At 53.1% G+C, this 22473-nt stretch overlaps 1 protein-coding gene, 1 non-coding gene and 2 gene segments (V, D, J or C); all 4 read left to right on the top strand.

Annotated features, from left to right (window-relative positions):
• LOC102921979 (Ig alpha chain C region-like) overlaps positions 1-22473 on the top strand; it is a 213417-nt gene that overhangs the window by 164643 nt on the left and 26301 nt on the right.
• Positions 12805-16075, top strand: LOC102922917 (Ig gamma-2A chain C region secreted form-like). The segment is given in 4 exon segments: positions 12805-14671; positions 15006-15080; positions 15191-15517; positions 15648-16075. Coding segments are annotated over 4 exon segments (1047 nt in total).
• On the top strand, positions 13517-13642 carry LOC143268614 (small nucleolar RNA SNORA40). The gene has a single exon (XR_013044657.1). It is a non-coding gene; the product is annotated as a small nucleolar RNA SNORA40 (small nucleolar RNA).
• On the top strand, positions 16409-18940 carry LOC143268525 (uncharacterized). The gene is made up of 4 exons (XM_076551637.1): positions 16409-16476; positions 16867-16978; positions 17098-17454; positions 18004-18940. The coding sequence occupies exons 1-4, from the start codon at positions 16409-16411 to the stop codon at positions 18085-18087; spliced, it is 621 nt and encodes a 206-aa protein (XP_076407752.1). The 3' UTR covers positions 18088-18940.

Genomic DNA, 22473 nt, shown 5'->3' with positions numbered 1-22473 from the left:
ATCAGCAATCAAAAAATTTAAAGACAACACAATAACATACAGGATCCAGACTCCCTATGTATTTTCCATCTTTATGTGGTTTTTTTTCTTTATATTACTTTACTCTTTCTTTAAAGACTTTATTATCTTTCAACTATTTTTTCTATGACTGTCTATACCCTTTTTTGTAGTGGGTAGCCATTCCAGCTTTGATCTGGAAGTTCCAACCCCCATTGAGGCTTAGGTAACTGTCACACCTACAAGGCGGGGCCAAGAGAGGACCCTGAAGACCCGAGATCTGGATGCGCTGTTTCCTGGACCCTGGACACTGAAGATAGACTGAGCAGAGTTCTCCAGAGAACACCGCCGGACTGCGCTGCATCTTTCCCAGACCCTGCAACCTACCTACCCCTTCATTTGTAAGTTACGCCACTAAATAAATCTCCCTTTTAACTATGTGGAGTGGCCTTAATAATTTCACCAATACTTTTTCTTTTCTTTCTTAAGCCTACACACACTGTTAAACACATTGTAACCTATTTAGAGGTCTTTTCTACCTGAACCTGCTTTACTGCATATCTGTAACCTTTTCTGTCTATATGAGCAAAAAATTAAACCTGCCAAGCATCTTAGCTCATCTGGGAGATGTGTCTCTTTACTGCAGCTAGCATGAGAAACATAAGACTAGGAAGCCACATCTGTCTCCGTTTTTATGTGTTTAGAACATTTTTTAAGCTTTTTTGGGTCTTATATACATGGCCGGACATTGGGCCACTCCTGTGGTTTCAGTAGCAGCCATGATTACAGTATTCTTTGCAGCTCAACTATGGTTTCCTTGAGGTTCTGAAGTATTTAAAGCAGCTGGAATCCCATAATGACAATCCTACTGGTCTCTAAAAGAAATACTAAACTACTAGATATAGGAAATGGCTGACCCTAGTACATGAAAAGGTCAAATCAGTCTGGCTCCATTTTACAGGAAGGAAAGGTGAACGTTACAGTGTTCCCAATAAAGACCTGTCATTACACTTACACTAACATCCTTGGCTTCACTTAGCAGATAATCCTAAGGAGATCTGGGCCCTCCTTTCTGTCTCACCTCCACCTAGCCACCAAAATAGCAATAAGGCACACTTCCACAACTTACAGAGCCACTGGGGAGTTGGGGTAGCAGTCGGACCTTTCCATGATCCCCGAGATAAATGCTCACACCTACAAACACATGCATGCACACACATGCTCTCACAGACACACACAGATAAGTGCATCTTAGACCTGCCCATCCAGGGACAGATCTGTTCTGGTCATTGGAGCCACCCAGGGGATTGACTAAAGGGAACTGGATCCTGGTGGAGCCCTGGACCAGGGGAGGAGATGGAGTGAAGGCTAGGGCAGGGTGTGGGCACTAAATGCATCTCGCTGCTGGGGCCACTGTGGGCACTGATGGGGCAGAAAGGGAATGATCAGGCTGCACACAGGAGGGATGGGGCAAGGATGATTCCTGAAGGCCAGAAGAAAGTCACGGTGGAGCCTGCACCAGGAAGGAGACAGGGGCTGCTGAGCCAAAGCCCAGCTTTCCACATCATCTTTACTCTCTTCCCTCCCCACAATCCAGACATAGACTAGAGGCCTAGAAGAGACAATAGCATTAATACACAGATCCATGAAACCCAATCATAGCCCAGATGTGCTCTGGCCTCTGGATTCCTTGCCAGAGTAGCTGGCAGGGGACCCCAGCTGAAGGCCAGTCACTCTCCTTAGTGTGCCAGCTCCAGAGCTGAGGCAGGAACCAGGGTGCCACTGTCAAGAGGCCCCACATGTCGTATCTGGCCCACAGGCCGTTCCTCTTTGTGCCTCATTAATCACTCACAAAGTGGCTACCACGCTCTCCTTGAAGTGCTACCAAAGGGGCAGAAAAGGCGATGGCTGGAGCCCAGTCCCTTCTCAGGGCAGGGGCACTCCAAGCAGCCAGGCATGGTGACTGCAAGCTCATGCAAGGCCTCAAGATGAGGGCTGTGCAGAGGAGACCTGGGACCAGACAGCGGAGAGGAACGTGCCTTGCCCAGAACACGCAGGTGTGTCTCCTAGAAAGAGGCCTCACCTGAGACCCCACTCTCCCTTAGTCATCTTCCCAAGAACAGATTAGAAAGGGAACTTCCAGGGCAGCTAAGGTCGGGGGTTCCCACCCCACTTTTAGCTGAGGGCACTGAGGCAGAGCGTCCCCTAGGCACTGCCATGCAGGCATGAATATAACAATGGTTACCAGAGATTCGTCTGGGGGCCTGAACAGGGACATGAGATGGCTGCAGATGAGGACAGCCTGACCAGCCACAGCTGCCTACCAGAGGACCTCAGGTATTACAGCCCAAGGGAACCTCAGCAAAAGGATTTGCCTAAGAAAGAGGGACAAACAGGTCACAGGGTCATGGGTGGGGAAGGGGACACGTGGGCTGCTTTCCAACATCAACCGAGTCTCTTGGTCTTCAAACGTCCTTCGGATATAACTTCCCTGCACTAGGCACGCAGATATTAGAAACTGCTACAGCTGTCCACAAAGACAGGGGACCATGAATCTCAACCAGACAGGGCTGAGCCAAGATAAACTAAAGATGTCGAGAGAGACTCGAAAAACCCCAAAATAGACTGGACATGAATCTGCCTGCAAACTACCAGGACAGAATTGTCACCCAGAGGCAGCAAATGACAGCAAGGAATTGTCCCGTGGTGAGCTAACTACAAAGAGGACAATGTCCACAACTGGACCGACCTGGACAGAACTGGGCAGGGTTGGGTGGAGCTAAGCCAGCCTGGGTGGAGCTGGGCTTGGATGAGCTTGGATGAGCCAAGTAAAGTAGACTGGATTGGGCTGAGCTGGACTGAGCTAGTTTGGGCTGGACTGGACTGGAATAGGCTGAGCAAGCTTAAACTAGAGTAGGCTTGGCTGATCTGAATCAGACCAGGCTATACTGGACTGAGCTGGGCTAAGCAGGGCTGGTATGAGCTGGTATGAGCTGGTCTGAGCTGGGTTGCAGTAGTATGGCCTCAGGTAGGGTAGGCTGTGCTAGGTTGAACTAAGTTGGGCTGAGCTGGGCTGACTTAGACAGGTCTCAACAGGGCTATGCTAAAACAACTGGGGGTGGACTGGGCTGGACTATGCTGGGCTGGGCTGGGCTGGGCTATGCTGTGCTGGGCTGGGCTGGGCTGGGCTGGGCTATGCTGGGCTAGACTAGGCTGGGCTGGGATGGGATGGGATGGGATGGGATGGGATGGGATGGGATGGGATGGGATGGGATGGGATGGGATGGGATGGGATGGACTGGGCTGGCTGGGATGGGCTGTGATGGGATGGGATGGGATGGGATGGGATGGGATGGGATGGGATGGGATGGGATGGGATGGGATGGGATGGGATGAGCTGGGCTGGGCTGGACTGGACTGGATTGGGCTGGGCTGGGCTGGGCTGGACTGGACTAGGCTAGGCTGGGCTGGGCTGGACTAGGCTGGGCTGGGCTGGACTGGACTAGGCTGGGCTGGGCTGGACTGGAATAGGCTGGGCTGGGCTGGGCTGGGCTGATCTGAGCTGGACTGGGCTGGACTAAGCTGGCCTGGGCTGGCTGGGCTGGGCTGGACTGGACTGGACTAGGCTGGGCTTGGCTGGGCTGGACTGGGCTGGACTGGAATGGAACAGTGTGACAGAAGGGAAAATAGGCAGGCACAAGGTAGCCGACTGTGAAGAGTGTGACAGTGGCACTGTAGCACAGGCTGAGCAGGAAGATGAAGATGGCGATGGTCGTCCAGAGCCCGTCCAGCTCCCCGTCCTGGGCCTCAGCACAGTTGTCATCCAGTCCTAGCTCCGGACAGAGAGGGGCAGTCAGTGTTTGTCCCAACAAGGTGGGGCTGGGGCAATTCCCTGTGTGGTGGATGGGCCAGCTGGGAGTCACAGGAGAAAGTGCCAGCCCGGCTGGGCCAGCCGACCTTCCCTGCGGCCAGCTTTCTGTCCTCTCTAGTCCAGCAGCCCAAGTCCCCCCAACTGCTCCAGCTCAAGTCCTGGCCTCGGCAAGACACAGGGGCCCTTCCTATCTGCTCCACCCCTCAGTTCTGAGGCTGTCTGGGCTGAGTCAGGACCTGTGACCTCTGACCCTCTCTGCCTGTTCCCAAGCCCAGAGAGCCGAAGTGATGGCAGAGCCTGTTCCTGGTGACACCTGGCTGCAGAGAAGGTCCACACTGGGGAGCGAACCAGGCCCCTCAGTCATGTGGAGAGCGAATTATTGCCGGAGTCCAGCTCCAGCAGGGTTCTGAGTCACAGGACAGAGTTGTAAGGTTAGCAAAAAAAAATGAAGATTCTGACCACACGGTGTCTTTTAAACAGATGGCGTCAAATAACTCAAGCCATTTTTATTTATGCAAGTTCTGATGCGTTCAAGCATGAGTAGTTTCAATACATTTCTCTTTCATCATTTTCCCAGAATCGTTAACTTTTACCCATTGCAGTTATTTTTCCTTCTTCCCGCTCCCTTGGCATCACTGACCTTTACCCCATCATTAATTTTTATATTGCAAGCCAAATGATTCTGTCCAGCCAGACACGTCTTACTCATACTGTGCCCTAGCAGGCAGTGAACATACGATTATAAAAAAAAGAGATTCAAGCCCTGTGGTTAGCCCTTAGCAATGCGATACTTTTACATTTTTGTGATCAGCTGAGTGTATGAGGCCATACCAAGGATATTATTTTCAACTGAAAGTCAATTTCTAAATAATTTCTGTATCACTTTTATGTGGACAACAGTTATAATCCTATCCTTCATAAATTCACAAAATGGTAATGTTTACCTAACTCTTTAATTGCTGGGACCAAGTTTCTCTTCTCCCTGGCAGCTTCTATGTGTGCTTTTTGGAAACCAGGAGTTGTAACTGAAAGCATTATCTAACCATCATGTCCTGGCACCAGAGAGATGTCTGATCTTTTATATCCTTTGCCTTTTCCTATGTGTCCCTGTAAGTTTTTAATGTCATCTTTTAAGAAAACGTCTCCCTGGTCCAGTCACAACTGAAAGCACCCGGCTTTGCTGACACCCCATGGGAGGCCTTACCCCTTGGAGAAGGGGATGGGAGGTGGGGCGGGGCAGTAGGAGGAGGCTGGGGAGGGGGCAGAGGAGGAATGGAAGGGGGAAATCTATGGTTGGTATGTTAAATGAATAAAAAACAAAAAAAAATAATAAATAAAAAGAAAAAAGGAGGGGACTGGACCTGCCTCAACTGAATCTACCAGGCTGGGCTGAATCCCCAGGGGAGACCTTGCTTTAGAGGAGGTGGGAACTGGGGGTGGACTGAGGGGGGGAAGCATGGGGGTAGGAGGAGGGGGGACAGGGGAATCCATGGCTGGTACGTGAAATTAAATTAATTATAAAATAAAAATATTTATTTAAAAAAAGGAAAAGAGAAAGAAACAGTCTCCCAATTTCTTAAGTTCTTTGGAATATAGTTATCTCCTTTTTAGGAAAGTTATGTAAGCAGGAATCATTAACCTTAGTGAGTTCCTCCTGCTTACTCAGAATGACCGTACAGGCAGTCAGGGGCGACCGGAGAAACTGGTTTCTGTGATAGACTGCAGAGAGGCTTAATTTCTTTGTAGGAACTTTTAGAAAAATCATCAGCTTTTGTTCCCAGTAAACTCAGCCACAATCCCAACTGGCAAAGCAACACTAAGAGTTACCGTAAGAATAAGCACAGTGAAAGTGACGGAGGCCTGGAGGCCATGAGCTCCCCAGGATCAGTGCATGGGCCTGCAACACGGCTCCCACGGGTCCCTACCAGATGGATGGGATTCTCCAAAGGGCCTTACCACAAGGAGCTCTGCCAGACTGTCATCTCTGTGAAATGGAAGCGTGGGCCTGAAGGTCCAGGGACAGATGGACATGAGAGACCGTGTGTTGTGGGGCTGGTGAGGGTGCGGTTGTGTCTGTCTCAGCCAACCCATATGTGAATGCTGAAGAGGAGCCTGAGAGAGGGCCTGATATCTTGATGTATCTGAGCACTGTGCAGGGTGTTCATGAGTGTGCAAGGCTTGTGTATGTGCTCATGCACATTACTGTACACATCTGGGCAAGTGCCATGCGGGCTGAGTGGTAGTCACCAGGCAGGTTCTAACGGGTCTAAACCCCACATCCGTGTGTCTGGACAGTTCCTCCCTTGAGGCAACCTCAATCCCTGTGAGGCCAAAGATTGAGTGTCCCCTGAATGGGCAATGTCCCACCAGGCAGACAGCCTAGCCCCAGCAGTCAGGCAGAGCTGACTGTGTTGGGTGTGTTAAGTTTAAAGGTCAGTCTGTATATACATGGCTAGACATGCCTCTGCAAGATCACAGAATAAAAAGAAAACCTGATCAGCAGGAGAACAAGGACAGGCTGGCCATAGCAGGGTTAGTGTGTTCCTTCTCTTGAGGGGTTGCTAAAGGGGATCCCACCACAGTGTTGAGCAGCAGCCGGGTGGAGAGAAGGCCGAAGAAGCAATTAGTTAAGGTCAATCCCCCTCCCCTGTGAGAAATGACTTCAACCTGGCCAGGTAGGCCTAGATGCTCTAGGTAATGGCAGATGTCAATGTCCCCTAGGAGCCAAGGGTGAGCGATGCATTCACTTATCCGGGAAATAAGAGAGGGTCTTATCTGTGTGGTAGTTGTGTGGAGCCTCTTATGCCACAGAGTCAATAGTTCCCTTCTGCTGCCTGTTCTTGTCCACAGGAGCTTGCTGTAGAGGAATAAGGGCTCGTTGGAGCCCAGGATGAGATGGGTGCTCTGATAGTTTCTGATCTTATTTCCCATTGCTACACCACAGGTGGAAGTCATACGTGCCCCGTGTGTATCAGACGACCCTGTTCTTAGTTATCTGTTCCTATGGGGTGGAAGCATGGTGTAAGCTTCAGCACAAGGCCAGCCACCTGTGAGGACAGGTAACAGCACATATGTCACTGTCAAGGTGGAGGGCAGTCTACTCCAGCTCTGCCTGGATGTCCATCACACTCCACACAGCCCACCCCACCTGTTGCCATCTTTGGATTTGGAAATGGTTTTCTCAGTGGGGGCTGGGAGGGCCATGCTGTTGGTCTTGTACTTGAATTCCTTACCCTCCAGCCAGCTCTGATGCAAAGTGAGGAGGACACTAACCACACAGAAGGGGCTGCTGTACCACTCCTTTGGGAGCTGTGTCTGAGTTGTATGCACCTCCACTTCATCCACGAACTAACAACTGAAATGGACCTTGGAGTCATCCCGGCTAATGTCCACTACCACACATGTGATCCTGGGAGTCAGGCAGATCATGAGTGCATCCTTATGCTTTAGAGGGGAGATGATGGTCCTCCGAGTTGCTCAGGAGCTGATAAGGAGAGGAAATGGGTCAATACCTGGGCCACCCTCTAATGTAGGGTGTCTCAGGACACTAGTTATCCTCCTGGAGCTGAGATCAAGGCCTAGCAACTCACCCAGACACTTGTACACGGGTTTGGGCCCATGGCTTCTGAGTCCTACAGAAAAAAAAAAAAAAGCTGAATGTTACTGGAGTCTGGAGGAGAAAAAGCACCAAGGTATGGAGGATGAGAGTTTAGTGCTAATGTATGCTCAGGTCAAGCTGCTCCTGAACGATCTTGGCACGTCAAGACCCATGTCCACATCTGTGTGCCTAGAAAACTACTCTCCAAACAGGAGAGCCATGGAGAAAGAGAGACAGACAGAAATTCCTATGCTTTGGGCTGAAGTCCCCTCCCTGGCCACAGCTGCTCACCCTGGTTGATCTAAGAAAAAGAATGACAGAAGCTGACCTCCAATGGACCAGCCCTCTATAGGACATCCTCTCAGCAATTTTCTTGCTCATCTTGATGGCCAGATGGGTTACACTGCAGGTAGCAGTCTGGCCGGTTCAGGTGCTAGCAGGCATAATTACTGAGATACTGATGGAGTATATAGCTTGAACTACAAGACAGACAAAAAGTTACACAAAGCACTAGACAGGGCTCCAGAGTTCTAGAACGTGGTTACTGGCTCAGGGAAGTAGCCCTTGACCAAATAACTCGGGTTGCCATAGGAACTGGGAAGTAGATGGGCAGGGCCATAGTTCTGGCTGCAAAAAAAGAAAGAAAGAAAGAAAGAAAGAAAGAAAGGAAGGAAGGAAGGAAGGAAGGAAGGAAGGAAGGAAGGAAGGAAGAAAGAAAGAAAGAAAGAAAGAAAGAAAGAAAGAAAGAAAGAAAGAAAGAAAGAAAGAAAGAAAGAAAGAAAGAAAGAAAGAAAGAAAGAAAGAAAGAAAGAAAGAAAAAGAAGGAAAGAAGGAAAGAAAGAAAAAAGAGGGATGTGTGAGCATGCTGTCTGGCCTAGAGAAGCCCTTTTCTCCATGGAGCCCTGGTCCTCTAGGATGGGATGTAACCCTATCTTCATGAGCCTGATCAGTCTATTCCCTCTAACCCTGACCCCTACTCTTAGTGCCAGGGCTTTGCTGTACCCCACATCCTTACCCTGCCAGCATCTGCTCTGATCCCAGTGGACTGTCTTCTTCCCGGTATAGGGTTAACTACCTTGAGTACTCTTCCTGATCCCCGTAAGACTCCAGGATCAGAATTCTAGTCCACAACCTCAGAATTGAAACCCATGGAGTTCCAACCCCAGAGAGCCTCCCTGTCCAGACCCTCTCTTAGTTTAGCTAAGAGACACTCCTGGACCCTTGTCCTGCTTCTCTCTGCAGCCACACTACCCACTGCTTGTAAGAACAACCAGTGGCCTGAGCCTTTTCCCTTCCCCATCTGATCTGCACTCTGCACTCTGGCCCCTGCCCTCTGCCTTCCCACTCTGGACTTCGTTTTTCCCCCTGAGCCACAGACACGTCTAGGTTCTCCTGAGACGGCACTAGATGGAGAAAGGGAAAGGCAGAGGTTACCACCTAGGCTAGCTATAGGTCAGACCTGAGTGAAAGACTCCTCCAAAGAGGTGGTCAGGAGAGAGTGGACATAATCACTCAGCCCCATCAACCCAGGGACTCTAGGTCATGACAGCTAGGCCTTACACCTTCTATGGGTCTCAAGAGCACCACCTCACCCACCCCTATGTGAAGTAACCTAGACCATCACCTCACCCACCCCCTACATGAGGTAACCTAGGCCATATCTGGATTCCCCCTTGTCTCCCCTATACCCCAGACACTGAAACCACCAGAAGAAAGAGGAACTTCAGGAAGCGTCCCGTGTCACCCAGTTTCAATCCTGTTCTTAGTCTATACTGGGTTGGGAGAAGCGTGGCGTTCACACCTCCGGGGCAAGGACTGTGAATCCTGGAAGGATGAGACAGAGCTCAGAGCTGCGCTGTTAGTGCCAAAGCAAGAGACGCCGCAGTCACCTTCACAAGTTCCCACATGTGAGTGTGGTCAGCAGAGAAGGCCGCAGCTGGAGAGAGCCCACAGCTAGGGATAGCTGTGCGACTTTCCAGGACCAACAGACAGCAGATCGCAGGAGGATGGGAAAGAGTCGACAGACAAGCCCCGGCAGGGGGGCCTATCTGTTGCAAAAGAAAGGGGTCTGTCTGCAGCCTGGTGTCAACCAGACAGTCTCCAGGGATGCCATGGACAGAAGCACAGACCACTAAAGCTGTGCACACCCACGGACAACCGGAGTAAGCCTTGAGGACTTGATGGGATAGACCCAGAAACCTGGAGGATGGACTGGGCCTGGCCTAGAGGCTGGTGGACCCTGGGCAGCTGAACCAGCAGAGAAAAGGGAATCCAGGGCAACAAGGAGAGGGCAGAGACCTGCAGACCCGAGAGAGTGGGTAAAGAGGGAATGGGGAGGAATGGGGTGTCCATAGGGCTCATCTGGGAAGGCCAATATGCTAATTGGAGACAGCTAGAATAAGAGTGGATGCGCTGGGGTTTGGGGATCAAGCCCAGAATTGGAGAGCAGATTCCAGGAGTGAAGAGGAAAGCAGGTAAGCTGGGGAGGACCAGGCAAGACAGCTTCAAGTGAACTCTGGAGGGTCAGGCTACTGAAGAACCATGATTGCTCCATGCTCAGAGGACCTGGGAGAGCAGTTATGGAGAATCTGGGACTGATGGGAGTCAGGAGGACCAAGGCAAGCAGCTATAAGTGAGCTGGGGCTGGTGGAGGTATGGGAATCGAGCTAAGGAGCTACAGACAGGGTGGGAGCTGTGTCAAGTGAAATTAGTAGGGGACCAGGGCAACCCCAGGGACCAGGAAAAGCATTGCAGGAGGTCCAGAGCAGGTAGGAGTTGGGAGGGCAGGCTGAGCATCTATAGAAACACTGACAATTACCAAATTGGCTCCCAGAACAGCCTGGGGAGCTTAGGGGACAGGTCTGAGCAGCTTTAAGAGAGCTGGGAAAGATTGCGTAACTGGGGAGCAGGCAGCCCCAGAAGCTCTGAGGAACAAATAATCCAGAGCAGTAACTGGGGGAATGTGAAAGATGAAAGTTCTGGGGTACAGGGAAGCCCCGGTAGCTCTGGGACCAAGCCAGGCAGTTAAAAGGGAGAGCATAGGGAATAACGTGGGAGTATGGGGACCCAGGGAACAGGAGGTCTAAGGTAGATAAAAGCTGAACAAGGTAGTCCCAGGAGCTGTGGAACAAGGCTGGGCAGCTATGGGGGAGCCGAAGAAGGTGAGGATCTAAGGGACCAGACCTGGCAGCCATGGGGGAGCTGGGGCAGGTGGGGGTGTGGGGGACCAGGTCTAGCTGTTATGGGGGAGCTGAAGCAGGTGGGGTGTGGGGGACCAGGTCTAGCTGCTATGGGGGAGCTGGGGCAGGTGTGGGGGAGCAGGTCTAGCTGCTATGGGGGAGCTGGGGCAGGTGGGAGTGTGAGGGAGCAGGTCTAGCTGCTATGGGGGAGCTGGGGCAGGTGGGAGTGTGAGGGAGCAGGTCTAGCTGCTATGGGGGAGCTGGGGCAGGTGGGGGACCAGGTCTAGCTGCTATGGGGGAGCTGGGGCAGGTGGGGGACCAGGTCTAGCTGCTATGGGGGAGCTGGGGCAGGTGGGGGACCAGGTCTAGCTGCTATGGGGGAGCTGGGGCAGGTGTGAGGGACCAGGTCTAGCTGCTATGGGGGAGCTGGGGCAGGTGGGGTGTGGGGGACCAGGTCTAGCTGCTATGGGGGAGCTGGGGGCAGCTGGGGGTGTGGGGGAGCAGGTCTAGCTGCTATGGTGTATCTGGGGCAGGTGGGAGTGTGAGGGAGCAGGTCTAGCTGCTATGGGGGAGCTGGGGCAGGTGTGGGGGAGCAGGTCTAGCTGCTATGGGGGAGCTGGGGCAGGTGTGGGGGAGCAGGTCTAGCTGCTATGGGGGAGCTGGGGCAGGTGAGGGTGTGGGGGAGCAGGTCTAGCTGTTATGGGGGAGCTGGGGCAGGTGTGGGGGAGCAGGTCTAGCTGCTATGGGGGAGCTGGGAGCAGGTAGCGGTGTGGGGGAGCAGGTCTGGGGGACCAGGTCTAGCTGTTATGGGGGAGCTAGGGCAGGTGTGGGAGAGCAGGTCTAGCTGCTATGGGGCAGCTGGGAGCAGGTAGGGGTGTGGGGGACCAGGTCTAGCTGTTATGGAAGAGCTGGGGCAGGTGGGGGTGTGGGGGACCAGGTCTAGCTGCTATGGGGGAGTTGGAGCAGGTGGGGTGTGAGGGACCAGACCTAGCTGCTATGGGGGATCTGGGGCAGGTGGGGGTGTGGGTGAGCGGGTCTAGCTGCTATGGGGGAGCTGGGGCAGGTGGGGTGTGGGGGACCAGGTCTAGATGCTATGGGTGAGCTGGGGCAGGTGGGGGACCAGGTCTAGCTGCTATGGGGGAGCTGGGGCAGGTGGGGGACCAGGTCTAGCTGCTATGGGGAGCTGGGGCAGGTGGGGGTGTGGGGGAGCCGGTCTAGCTGCTATGGAGGAGCTGGGAGCAGGTGGGTGTGTGAGGGAGCAGGTCTAGCTGCTATGGGGGAGCTGGGGCAGGTGGGGGACCAGGTCTAGCTGCTATGGGGGAGCTGGGGCAGGTGGGGGTGTGGGGGAGCAGGTCTAGCTGCTATGGGGGAGCTGGGGCAGGTGGGGGTGTGAGGGAGCAGGTCTAGCTGCTATGGGGGAGCTGGGGCAGGTGGGGTGTGGGGGAGCAGGTCTAGCTGCTATGGGGGAGCTGGGGCAGGTGGGGGACCAGGTCTAGCTGCTATGGGGGAGCTGGAGCAGGTGGGGGTGTGGGGGAGCAGGTCTAGCTGTTATGGGGGAGCTGGGGCAGGTGGGGGTGTGGGGGAGCAGGTCTAGCTGCTATGGGGGAGCTGGGGGCAGGTGGGAGTGTGGGGGACCTGGTCTAGCTGCTATGGGGAGCTGGGGCAGGTGTGGGGGAGCAGGTCTAGCTGCTATGGGGGAGCTGGAGCAGGTGGGGGTGTGAGGGAGCAGGTCTAGCTGTTATGGGGGAGCTGGGGCAGGTGGGGGTGTGAGGGACCAGATCTAGCTGCTATGGAGGAGCTGGGTCCTGTGGGGGTCTGGGGGCCACACCTAGGAGTTACAGGGTAGCATAGGCAGTTTGAAGAATGAGGACTAGACCTAGGCTCTGTGGGGGAGCAGGGGAAGTAAGAATGTGAGGGACCAGACCTAGGAGTTCTGGGAGAACTGGGGCAGCTAGGGGAGTGAGGGACCAAGCCCAGCTGCTAGAATGGGATTAGGGCAGGTGATGTGTGAGAGACCAGAGGAAGCAGCTACGGAGGGGCTGGAGCAGATGGGAGTTTTAGGCTGACAGTGAGAGGTACCATGCCAAGCAGCTTCCGATGAGTAAGTACTAGTGGTCGTCTGGAGGACTAAACCAAGCAGCTGTTGGATAACTGGTTAGTAGGGGTATGAGGGACCAGGTCAAGCAGTTCCAGGAGATCTGGGGCTAATGGCGGTGTGGGGGACTGGGCTGAAAAGCTAGCTGGAGCAGGTCGAGTTGATGGTGGTCCAAGAGATAACCCTGGGGCAGATAGGAGTGAGGGGCAAGCTGAGCGTTTACGGAGATCTGTGGTAGGTATCAAAGTTAGGGGTCCCAGAGCATCCCTGGGAGTTTAGGGGACCAGGGCAGACCTCCAAGGGCTCTGGGACAGTTAGTTGCGAGTGCTGGAGCCCAGAAAAGCCCAGTAACTCTAGGGATCAAGCCGAGCAATTACAGGGGGACTAGAGGTGGGGGAGTGTGAGAGACAAGACCATGCAGCTACAGGAGAGCTAGGGAGACTGGAGTAGGAGAGACCCACAAGAAGCTACTGAGGAGCTGGGGTTGGTGTGGGCCGGGGGGACCAGGCCCAGCAGCCATATGAGGGTTGGAGTCTGGTGAGCATGTGGGTTACAGTCAGTATCAGAGGCCCTAGCTGTGATCCTGGGAGCTTACGGGAACACAGAGTGGGGGGTGGAGGTTTCAGGGGGTGTCAAACCTGCTAGGGCAGCATGACTTATGCCCAGGGTTGACCCACAGAAGAGAGGTGGGGTAACTATCGGAGCTTGAGCAGGGTTCAGGGGAGATGGAGAGAAGACCAAAAGGGCCCTAGGAATAAGAAGAATGAGCCACAGAGAGCATTTGTGTGTGGTTTTGTTCATCAAAAACATAGGCAGGGAAGACAGATGAGAAACTAAATCCTCTTTTGCAATCCATAACTCATTGCTCAATATGAGTTGTGATACATACGTGAAGAAATACGCTATTAAGAAGAAGAGTGAACCAGAGTCAGAAAGGATGGGAGACCAGGTCCCTTCCTGAAAAATGGGGCATACCCTCCAATTTCAAGGGCCACTGGGAAAAGACAAGAACTTTTCTGGGGCCTTGGCAGCATTAGCACTCTCAGGGAGGACCCAGGACATGGTAAAGAATAAGACAGGAGGGCATAGGGAGCTGAGGTCGCCAGGTTCTCATCATGAGGACTGAGCTGTATAGAACAAGAACAGAGTGGCCAGCCAGGTCAAGACAGAAAGGCTTCCCACACTCAGAATGTGAAGGGTTGGGGGTTGGTAGTGATCCTCAGGAAGCAGGGAGAAAGGTCCAAAGACAGCTAAAGGCATGGATAGGGACCTAGAGCACAGAGGCCTGAAGGAGGGTAGTAGATTGAAGAGGGGCTCCTGGAAAGATCAGGGTTCCTGGGGCTGGAGAGATGGCTCCGCAGTTCAGAGCACTTGCTGCTTTTCCAAGGAACCCAGGTTCAGTTCCAGTTACCCACATGGCAGCTTACAACCATCTGGGGTATCCAACACTCTCTTCTAACTTCCACAGCCACCAGGCACACACATAGTGCACATACTCATATACATGAAATAAAATGACCTGAAAAGATTTTTGAGGTCGGAGGCCAGGGTCTAGAGGTGGAAGCTGCAAAGCTAAGGCCAGGGCCTCTCCACATATCTGAACCCACCCATGCCAGACAAGCTCACACGTGCCCCTTTTCTTGCAGCCACAACAACAGCCCCATCTGTCTATCCACTGGCTCCTGCATGTGGAACCACTACTGGTTCCCCAGTGACTCTGGGATGCCTGGTCAAGGGCTATTTCCCCGAGCCGGCAACCGTAACCTGGAACTCTGGATCCCTGACCAGCGGTGTGCACATCTTCCCATCTGTCCTGCATTCTGGTCTCTACTCCCTCAGCAGCTCAGTGACCGTGTCCTCCTGGCCCAGCCAGTCCGTCGTCTGCAACGTAGCCCACCCGGCCAGCAACACCAAGGTGGACAAGAAAATTGGTGAGAGACGAGCAGGGGAGGAGGGGTTCACTAGAGCTGCGGCTTGAGCCACCTAGACCAACCAGGCCGGGCGGCCATCGCCAGGGAGGGGACCTCAGTCCGGGACAGCAGGACATCCTGTCTCTGCCTCCCTCCCAAAGACCTCTGCCTATGACCGTCCAACCCAAGGAGTGATCCTCTGGGATAGATATCCATGTCCCTCACATCTCAACCCACCAAGAATCATTTCCAGGAGCAGCCCGGCCTAACCCAATGCTGGGGACAAACTCTCCCCTCCCTGGCTTGGTATATTCTCTCCTCCAAACCCCACTAACATCCATCCTTCTCTCTACAGAGCCCAGACGACGACCACCAACAAATCCAAGTGATGTGTGCGAGTGTCTACCACCACCTCCATGTCCTTGTCCACGTAAGTCAGTAGGCCTTGTGTGCCAGCCCCAGGAGGATGCCAAGTGTCCTGAGTGTCCCTACATTGGATGGTGACCCAGGTACTGACCCATTTCCATCTCTTCTCATCAGCTGATCTCACGGGTGGACCATCCGTCTTCATCTTCCCCCCAAAGCCCAAGGATGTGCTCATGGTCTCCCTGGCCCCCAAGATCACGTGTGTGGTGGTGGACGTGAGCGAGGAGGAGCCAAATGTCCAGTTCAACTGGTTCGTGGATGATAAAGAAGTGCACACAGCTCAGACGCAGTCCCATGAGGAGCAGTACAACAGTACCTTGCGTGTGGTCAGTGTCCTCCCCATCAAGCACCAGGACTGGATGAGTGGCAAGAAGTTCAAATGCAAGGTCAACAACAAAGCCCTCCCAGGCCCCGTCGAGAGAATCATCTCAAAACCCAAAGGTGGGTTATGTAGAGTTAGTGGGGCAGGTGTGTGGTATGTACAGAGAATGGGACCTGAAATGGACACTTAATGACCCACTCCATTAAGTCTCCACTTAAATGACCCCTATGCCTACTTCTCACCCCACAGTGCAAGCCCGAATGCCACAGGTATATACATTTGCTCCACCTGCGGAGCAGATGACCAAAACAGAGGTCAGCGTGACCTGCTTGGTCACAGGCTTCTTCCCTGAGGACATCCATGTAGAGTGGGAGAGCAGCGGAAAACAAGAGCAGAACTACAAGAACACCACGCCTGTCATGGAGACCAACGGGTCTTACTTCATGTACAGCAAGCTCAATGTGCCAAAGAGCAGGTGGGATCGAGGAGATAGCTTCACCTGCTCCGTGTTACACGAGTCTCTGCACAACCACATCACACAGAAGACCATCTCCCGATCTCCGGGTAAATGAGCTCAGCACCCAGAAAGCTCTTAGGTCCTAAGGAACACTGACACCCATCTCCACCCTTCCCTTGTATAAATAAAGCACCCAGCACTGCCCTGGGACCCTGTGAAACTGTGGTTCTTTCTGGGATATAGAGGCTGGTCATGGGCTGTGAGATCTACCCAGGGTTTGAGGCCTGAGTTGTCTTTAGGAAGAGAATGGGGTCTCTCTGCACTGCCAGACCCAGAGCTCATGAGTCTTCCTGATCTGGGGTATCAAGGCTTAGCCTTAGGCAGTCCATCTTTCTTGCCTTCCCACTAACCAGCAGCTGCTAGTCAGAGAAATACATCTAGGAAAGCCCCCAAGAATGAAAATACACAAACCCCACCTCCCTCAGTCTTTTCTTGCCCCCCTCCCCCACCTCCCTAACCAGGGGTTTCTCTGAGTACACTGCAGAGGTACGCAATGGCCATGGGCATGCCAGAGACCCTGGCCATCTCTACACTCAACTCAGGCAGCTTTGCATGGGCTAGGTCTCTACGTCCACAGGGACACTGTACTCACTCCTGTGCCACAGGGACTGAGGCAGATGGCTCTTGGTGCCCTGAAAGAGAGACTACTAGAAACCCACATGCATGCTGAACCCTGACCCATTAAAACCAGCCTGCTGAACATCACCCAACCCATATAGCGTGTACATACATATACACATTTGCAACATACACACACCTAGCACATTGAGACCTTATCTATGTGCCCTGCACAACACGTACACCCAGCAATGTGTCAGCATACCCCCAACCACCATCTTAGTGCCCACCTTTGGGCCAGCACAATCAGACACAGCTTTCCTCTTCTGAAAGGACCTGCATTCTATGCTCAACACAAGTCCTCTGGAACCAAATCTGTCTCCGGTACCTCAGGGTCATGTTTCAGTTCTACGTGAATTATACAGCCCGTAGCCATAATGGTCTGGATCGCTTCACAGTGCGGAATTTTCTGAAGTCCAGGCATGACCAGGCACAGGCTCTGCCGGTGACCAGGGGACAGGCAAAGGGTTAGGGGGGCCGTATAGCCACTGCCCACTGTGGCTGCAGGGCTCTACTCCCCAGCCGCTTCCTCCTACACTGAGGGATGAGGGGTGAGGCAAACAGAGAGGCCCCTTGCACAGTCCAGGTCCTACTGTCAGGTCCATTGTGTCTGGCAAATCTCAAGATGTCCCAGAGGGGAAAGAAGGGACAGCTGGCCCCAGGGAGGGTGTGCTGGCCCAGCCCAGCCGGTCCTTTCTCCTCCCCCTCCATGCAGACCCACTTGCCACACAGGGAATCACTCCCAGCCCCACCTTGTGGGGACAAACACTGACTGCCCCTCTCTGTCCAGAGCTGGAACTGGATGACGACTGTGCTGAGGCCCAGGACGGGGAGCTGGACGGGCTCTGGACGACCATCACCGTCTTCATCAGCCTCTTCCTGCTCAGCGTGTGCTACAGTGCCACTGTCACCCTCTACAAGGTCGGCACCGTCCCCCCGCTGTCCCCTGTGACGCTCTATGCTGCCCCATAACGTCCTCACACTCTTCCCTGATGCAGTATGATGTTCCTCTGCTGTCCCCACTCTATCCCCACACCGTTCCCACCACTCCCTGTGCGGGCCCACTTTGCTCTCTGTGACTCCCCGCAGTGTCCCACGTTGTCTAGCATTCTGTCTCTCCCGAGAGCCTATGTGATCCTCACACTGTCTTGTGAGAGCTCCTTGTGTTCCACACCATCCCTTATGATGCCCCTTGCTGTCCCACGCTAACTCCCACACTACCGTCCTGATGTCCCCATTAGCCTCACCATGGCCCAGTGTAATCTTCGAGCTGTCTCCACACCACCCCCCTCTCAGCCTCCCACAGTGTGTCCACACTGTCTCCTCATCTATCCCACCCTGGCCCCCTGCCATCCCCAGTCTCCTACCTGTATGAGAGGAACCACAGAAGGGAGGGGCCTCTGTCTCACCCACGGGAGTGAAGGGCCCGAGCTTGGGTGCAGTCTCTGATTTACTCTCACCTACCCACAGGTGAAGTGGATCTTCTCCTCCGTGGTGGAGCTGAAGCAGACACTGGCCCCTGACTACAGGAACATGATTGGGCAGGGGGCCTAGGCCACTTCCTCTGGGATGATCAGGGCCTCTGAGGCCCTGCAGAACCCCATCCGTCCTACTGTGCAGCCTAACATGGAGGCCACGCTGCCCTCTGACATCGCCACCCTCTGACCCTACAACTCTCTGAATCAACACTCTCGATGGTTGACCCTGTGGAGGACCACGTGGACAACAGGTTCTGTCCCAGACCTGGGAAACACCTCCACAACAGTTTCCAGATAACTAACTGGAGGGGCAAAAGGACCATCTCCCTACAAACTGGCACCAGGAGATCTGAGACCTCAGAGCTTTTGCTCAGGAGGACCTGGGAGCCCACACTGCCTCGGTCCAGCTGTGTGGGGATCGGCGTCGGAGCCATCCTTACCAAACCATCCTCTGAAAGGAGACCTCTGCTAGGAAGACCAGGGTCACCACAGCCCGAAGGGAGTTCCAGAAGAGACCTCTGAAAGTCACTCTGGTTGCCTTTGCGCCAGCTATGTGTGGGCAGCTTCCTTCCTGACACCTCTGTGAACCCTAGGCCAAGGAAAGGCCCTGTGTCTCTCAGACGGTTGGGACGAGCCTCCTCAAGACGAGAGTCCTTGTGCAGGCCCCTCTTCCGGCTACCCACTCGACATGCTGGATTCTCAGACGCGAGATCCAACCCACAGACACCGTTGACAACAAAACCTCGAGACAAGGCCACCGCCACCTCCGTAGAGATCCCAGCTACACACTCTGGGGAGACACTCAGAAGAATTGCATTTGTGTGGACTCCGCAAAGCCCGAGCGGGGACAAGTGCAGAGGCCACGGAGTATTGGCTGGGTGACCGGCCAGAAAAACCTCCAGGAGAGGGAGTCAGGCCCTCCCCCCAGCAAAAAAAAAAGAAAAGAAAAAGAAAAAATCAGGCCAAGGAGCAACTGGGAAGAATAAAGGGATGGTTAGAAGAAAGCCATGGTACAGCAGGTCTGCCCTGCCGGCCTGGTATCCAGACTGGACCACTTACAGTAGAGAACACCATTTGGAGTAATCATCCAGGGAGACAGAACTGGGGTACCAGGGCTGCTTTGGCCAAGGAACAGTATCCCTGTGTCTATTTCTTCATTACCTCTCAGGGCCAATGAGAAGTCAGAATCTCTAGACAGGAAGAAAATATGGGCCTCTGCCCTTCTGTGACTGGTAGGAAATTCTTAGAGAACTCAGACTTTTAACAGCTCCTTCCTCCCGAGACTATAAATGTCTTTAAGGTCTCAGTGTGTGCATGTGTGTGTACGTGTGTGTTGCTGTTGTTTAGATATTTTCAACAATAAAACATTCTTCTAATATTCTGTATCTCACTGTGCCCTTCTTGTGTGGATCAGCCCTGACATTCAGGAACAAGACCCAGTTAGGCAGAGCAATGAGCTACCAAGTCCCCTCGACCTCCCTCCTGATCCTGTGTCCTCTCAGGCCTCCCTCAGTGAGCCACTCACAGCCGGGTTTCAGCCCTGCCATCCAGAACCATCAAGAGCTTGGACACCTCCTCCCGCCAGACAGTTTCATCCCAGCTGAGGCTACCCTGCTGCCATAGGCAGGCCGAAACCCAGGGTGGCCACCAGGCTGGCCAGGCAAAACCTCCCTCCCACACCAGCTGAGAAGCATGTGCTTTTCAGTGACCTTGAGCGGCTATGGATTCAGCTGCCTCCATAACTGGTGTTTGTTGTCTCCACCCCTAGTAGAAGCCCCAGATCAGGTGTTGACGAGGTGGGTTCTCAGCAGGGCTCTGCTTGGCTTGTAGATGCCTTCTCCTCTGCGTGTCCTCACAGGCCATCCCTCTGTGTGTCTACGTCCTGATCTCTCCTCATAAGCGCGCAGATGGCTGGAGGAGGTACACCCTAGCCCTCATCATAACTTACTCTTTTAAGTTCCTACCTGCAAACAAAGGCACAGTTTGGGGTTCTGGAGGCTTAAATGTCAAACTGGTAAATCTACTGGGGACAGAAGTTAGCATTTAACAGCTGACCTTAAGGCCCCTAAAAGTTCATATCCTTCCTACATACGATGCCCCTCCCCCCATGCCAACATGCTAAAACCTCACCCAACCAGTATGAAGCTCTATCCCAAGTCTCCTCCAAAGATCTACTAGTCAGATTGTGTGGGATTCATTCTGGGGAAGGGTTTAATCCACACAGGCTATGGCTGCCAGGAAGAGAGGCAGGAGAGGCACAGAGGAGAGGTGTATACCATGATGAACTGGATAACACTGAAATGCAAGGGCAGAGTAATAATGGGCAATGCAGAAGACAGCCCAGGGCAAGTGGGGGTCCTCTCCCACTGGTGCAAGAAGTTGGGAAAGTGAGAGACTACCAGGGGTGGCCTGGTGTTTGAGACATCTGTTTCCTGCCATGGTGTGCATCAGGATTCTACCCTGTGGTGTAGATCAAGGGATACATCTTTATGTGGCACTGTGGAGGGAGGTTGAGGCCCAGACAGATGCTCCTGGCATGTAGAAAATATAGACATCTGCAGGGGAAGGAACAGGGGATGAAGTGAGAAGAAGCATCAGATCCCCTGGAACTGGAATTACAGATGGTTGTGAGCCACCATGTGGGTGATGGATATAGAATCTGTGTCCTCTGCAAGACCAGTAAATGCTCTTAACCACTGAGCATTTCTCCAGCCCTGTCTCAACTTCTTATTGGGAGATGATCCCAAACCCAAACTGACCACATGGTCTCGGGAAGTGCAGATTTCCCACCTCCACCCCCTCCCTCACGTCTGCATATCTATTGACCCTGCATAGTTCTCCACCACCTCCTGATGCCCCATAGCACTCTAGACCTCACCCAGGAGCTCCCACACCAGGAAGCATCCTATCCTCCTAAGCCCTTACACCTCCTTCAGCACTATAAACACATAGACACAAACACCACAACCACTGGACACACCTTTGGAACCTCCAGCTCTGAGACCAACTGATTTCAGGCTGAGTTTTACTGGATGTTATATTGAAGTTTTCTCTGGTCCCACCTGGCCCAGCGGTCCACAGCCACTTATAAAATAATCATTCAGAGGGTTAATATTATTTACAAACTGTCTGGCCTATGGCAGTCCTCTTGCTAACTAGCTCTTATATCTTAACCCAGAACTATTAATCTATGTATTGCCACGTGTTCTGTGGCTTTACTGGTCTGCTGGCATGTTGCTCCTTGGGCAACAGGCTGGCGTTTCTCCAGATTCTCCTTTCTTCTCTCCATATATCTGCTTGGATTTCCTGCATAGGCCAATGCAGCTTTATTATCAACCAATCAGAGCAACACATATTCACAGCATACAGAAAGACATCCCACAGCAGGATGTGTCCCTGATGCTATCTGAGTCCCATCCTGACCTCTGTGGTGTGACATCCATGGTTTGTATTCTCTGGCATGACATGTATGTGTGATGTTCACACTGTGATAACCACATGTGTATGTGTGTGAGATATCCCCACATGATGTCTATGGCGGACATCTATGATATGGCTTTTATGACACGCCTGTGGAATTTCTATAGAGGACATCAATTACGGCTCCTAACAGGCACAGCCTAGAGGAGACAGAATACCTGTGCTAGCCAGGCGCAGAGGTAGTAGCCATGACTGCCCACACAGAAACTGACACTTGACCCACTTGCACTCGACCACAACCTGGGAACTGTCGCATGACACCAGTTGTAGCATCGGGTCACCGGCCTGCGTGGGAAGTGACATATGCAGCCATATGACATGTGCACACATAAACCACATGAAGACTGTCTCAGAACACACAGAGAAACACGTCCACATGTGCATCACAGTGTGGTATCATGTAATACCCACAGCACAGGGGCCATACACAACACAGTCACACAAGTCCTTACGAGAACATACATGCTGGCTAATTCCCAGCACCCCTCCCCTGAGAACCATCCTGGCCCAGAGCAGGGCCCATGCCTCAAGCTTTGCACACACAAATCCTTCCTTGTCCTCCCTTCCTGTGTTTACCCCACTGCCTTCAGCATACCACCCACTTCTCTTCTATGGCGGTCCCCACCCTATCCAGCACAGCACCCCTCTGCTGCCCTAGCCCCTTCCATTCAATGACCATGAATGTGCATCTTCCAGTGAAACTTGAGCTCTGGACACAGGAATTGCCCTCCCCCAGATCCTCTTCCTGCAGGTCCATCCAACTGTTGGGCACTTATGATGAAGTCACACCAAGTCCCTCACCCCTAACCAGCCTTCTAATCTGGCATAGATATGTGCCGGGAACTAAGTGGATTGTCAAAGTAGGATGTGACACTGGCCAGCTGTGCAGAGCAGAAGGTCCATATGCTTACTTGATTGAACCCCAAGTCGGCCCCCCCACACATACCATGTAGTCACAGGATCTTCTCCTGTGGTAGGCTGC

This window comes from Peromyscus maniculatus, chromosome 14 (genome assembly GCF_049852395.1).
Source record: "Peromyscus maniculatus bairdii isolate BWxNUB_F1_BW_parent chromosome 14, HU_Pman_BW_mat_3.1, whole genome shotgun sequence".
Taxonomy (NCBI): Eukaryota; Metazoa; Chordata; class Mammalia; order Rodentia; family Cricetidae; genus Peromyscus; species Peromyscus maniculatus.
Note: the sequence above shows the minus strand (reverse complement) of the source record. Positions and strands in the feature narration are given on the sequence as shown.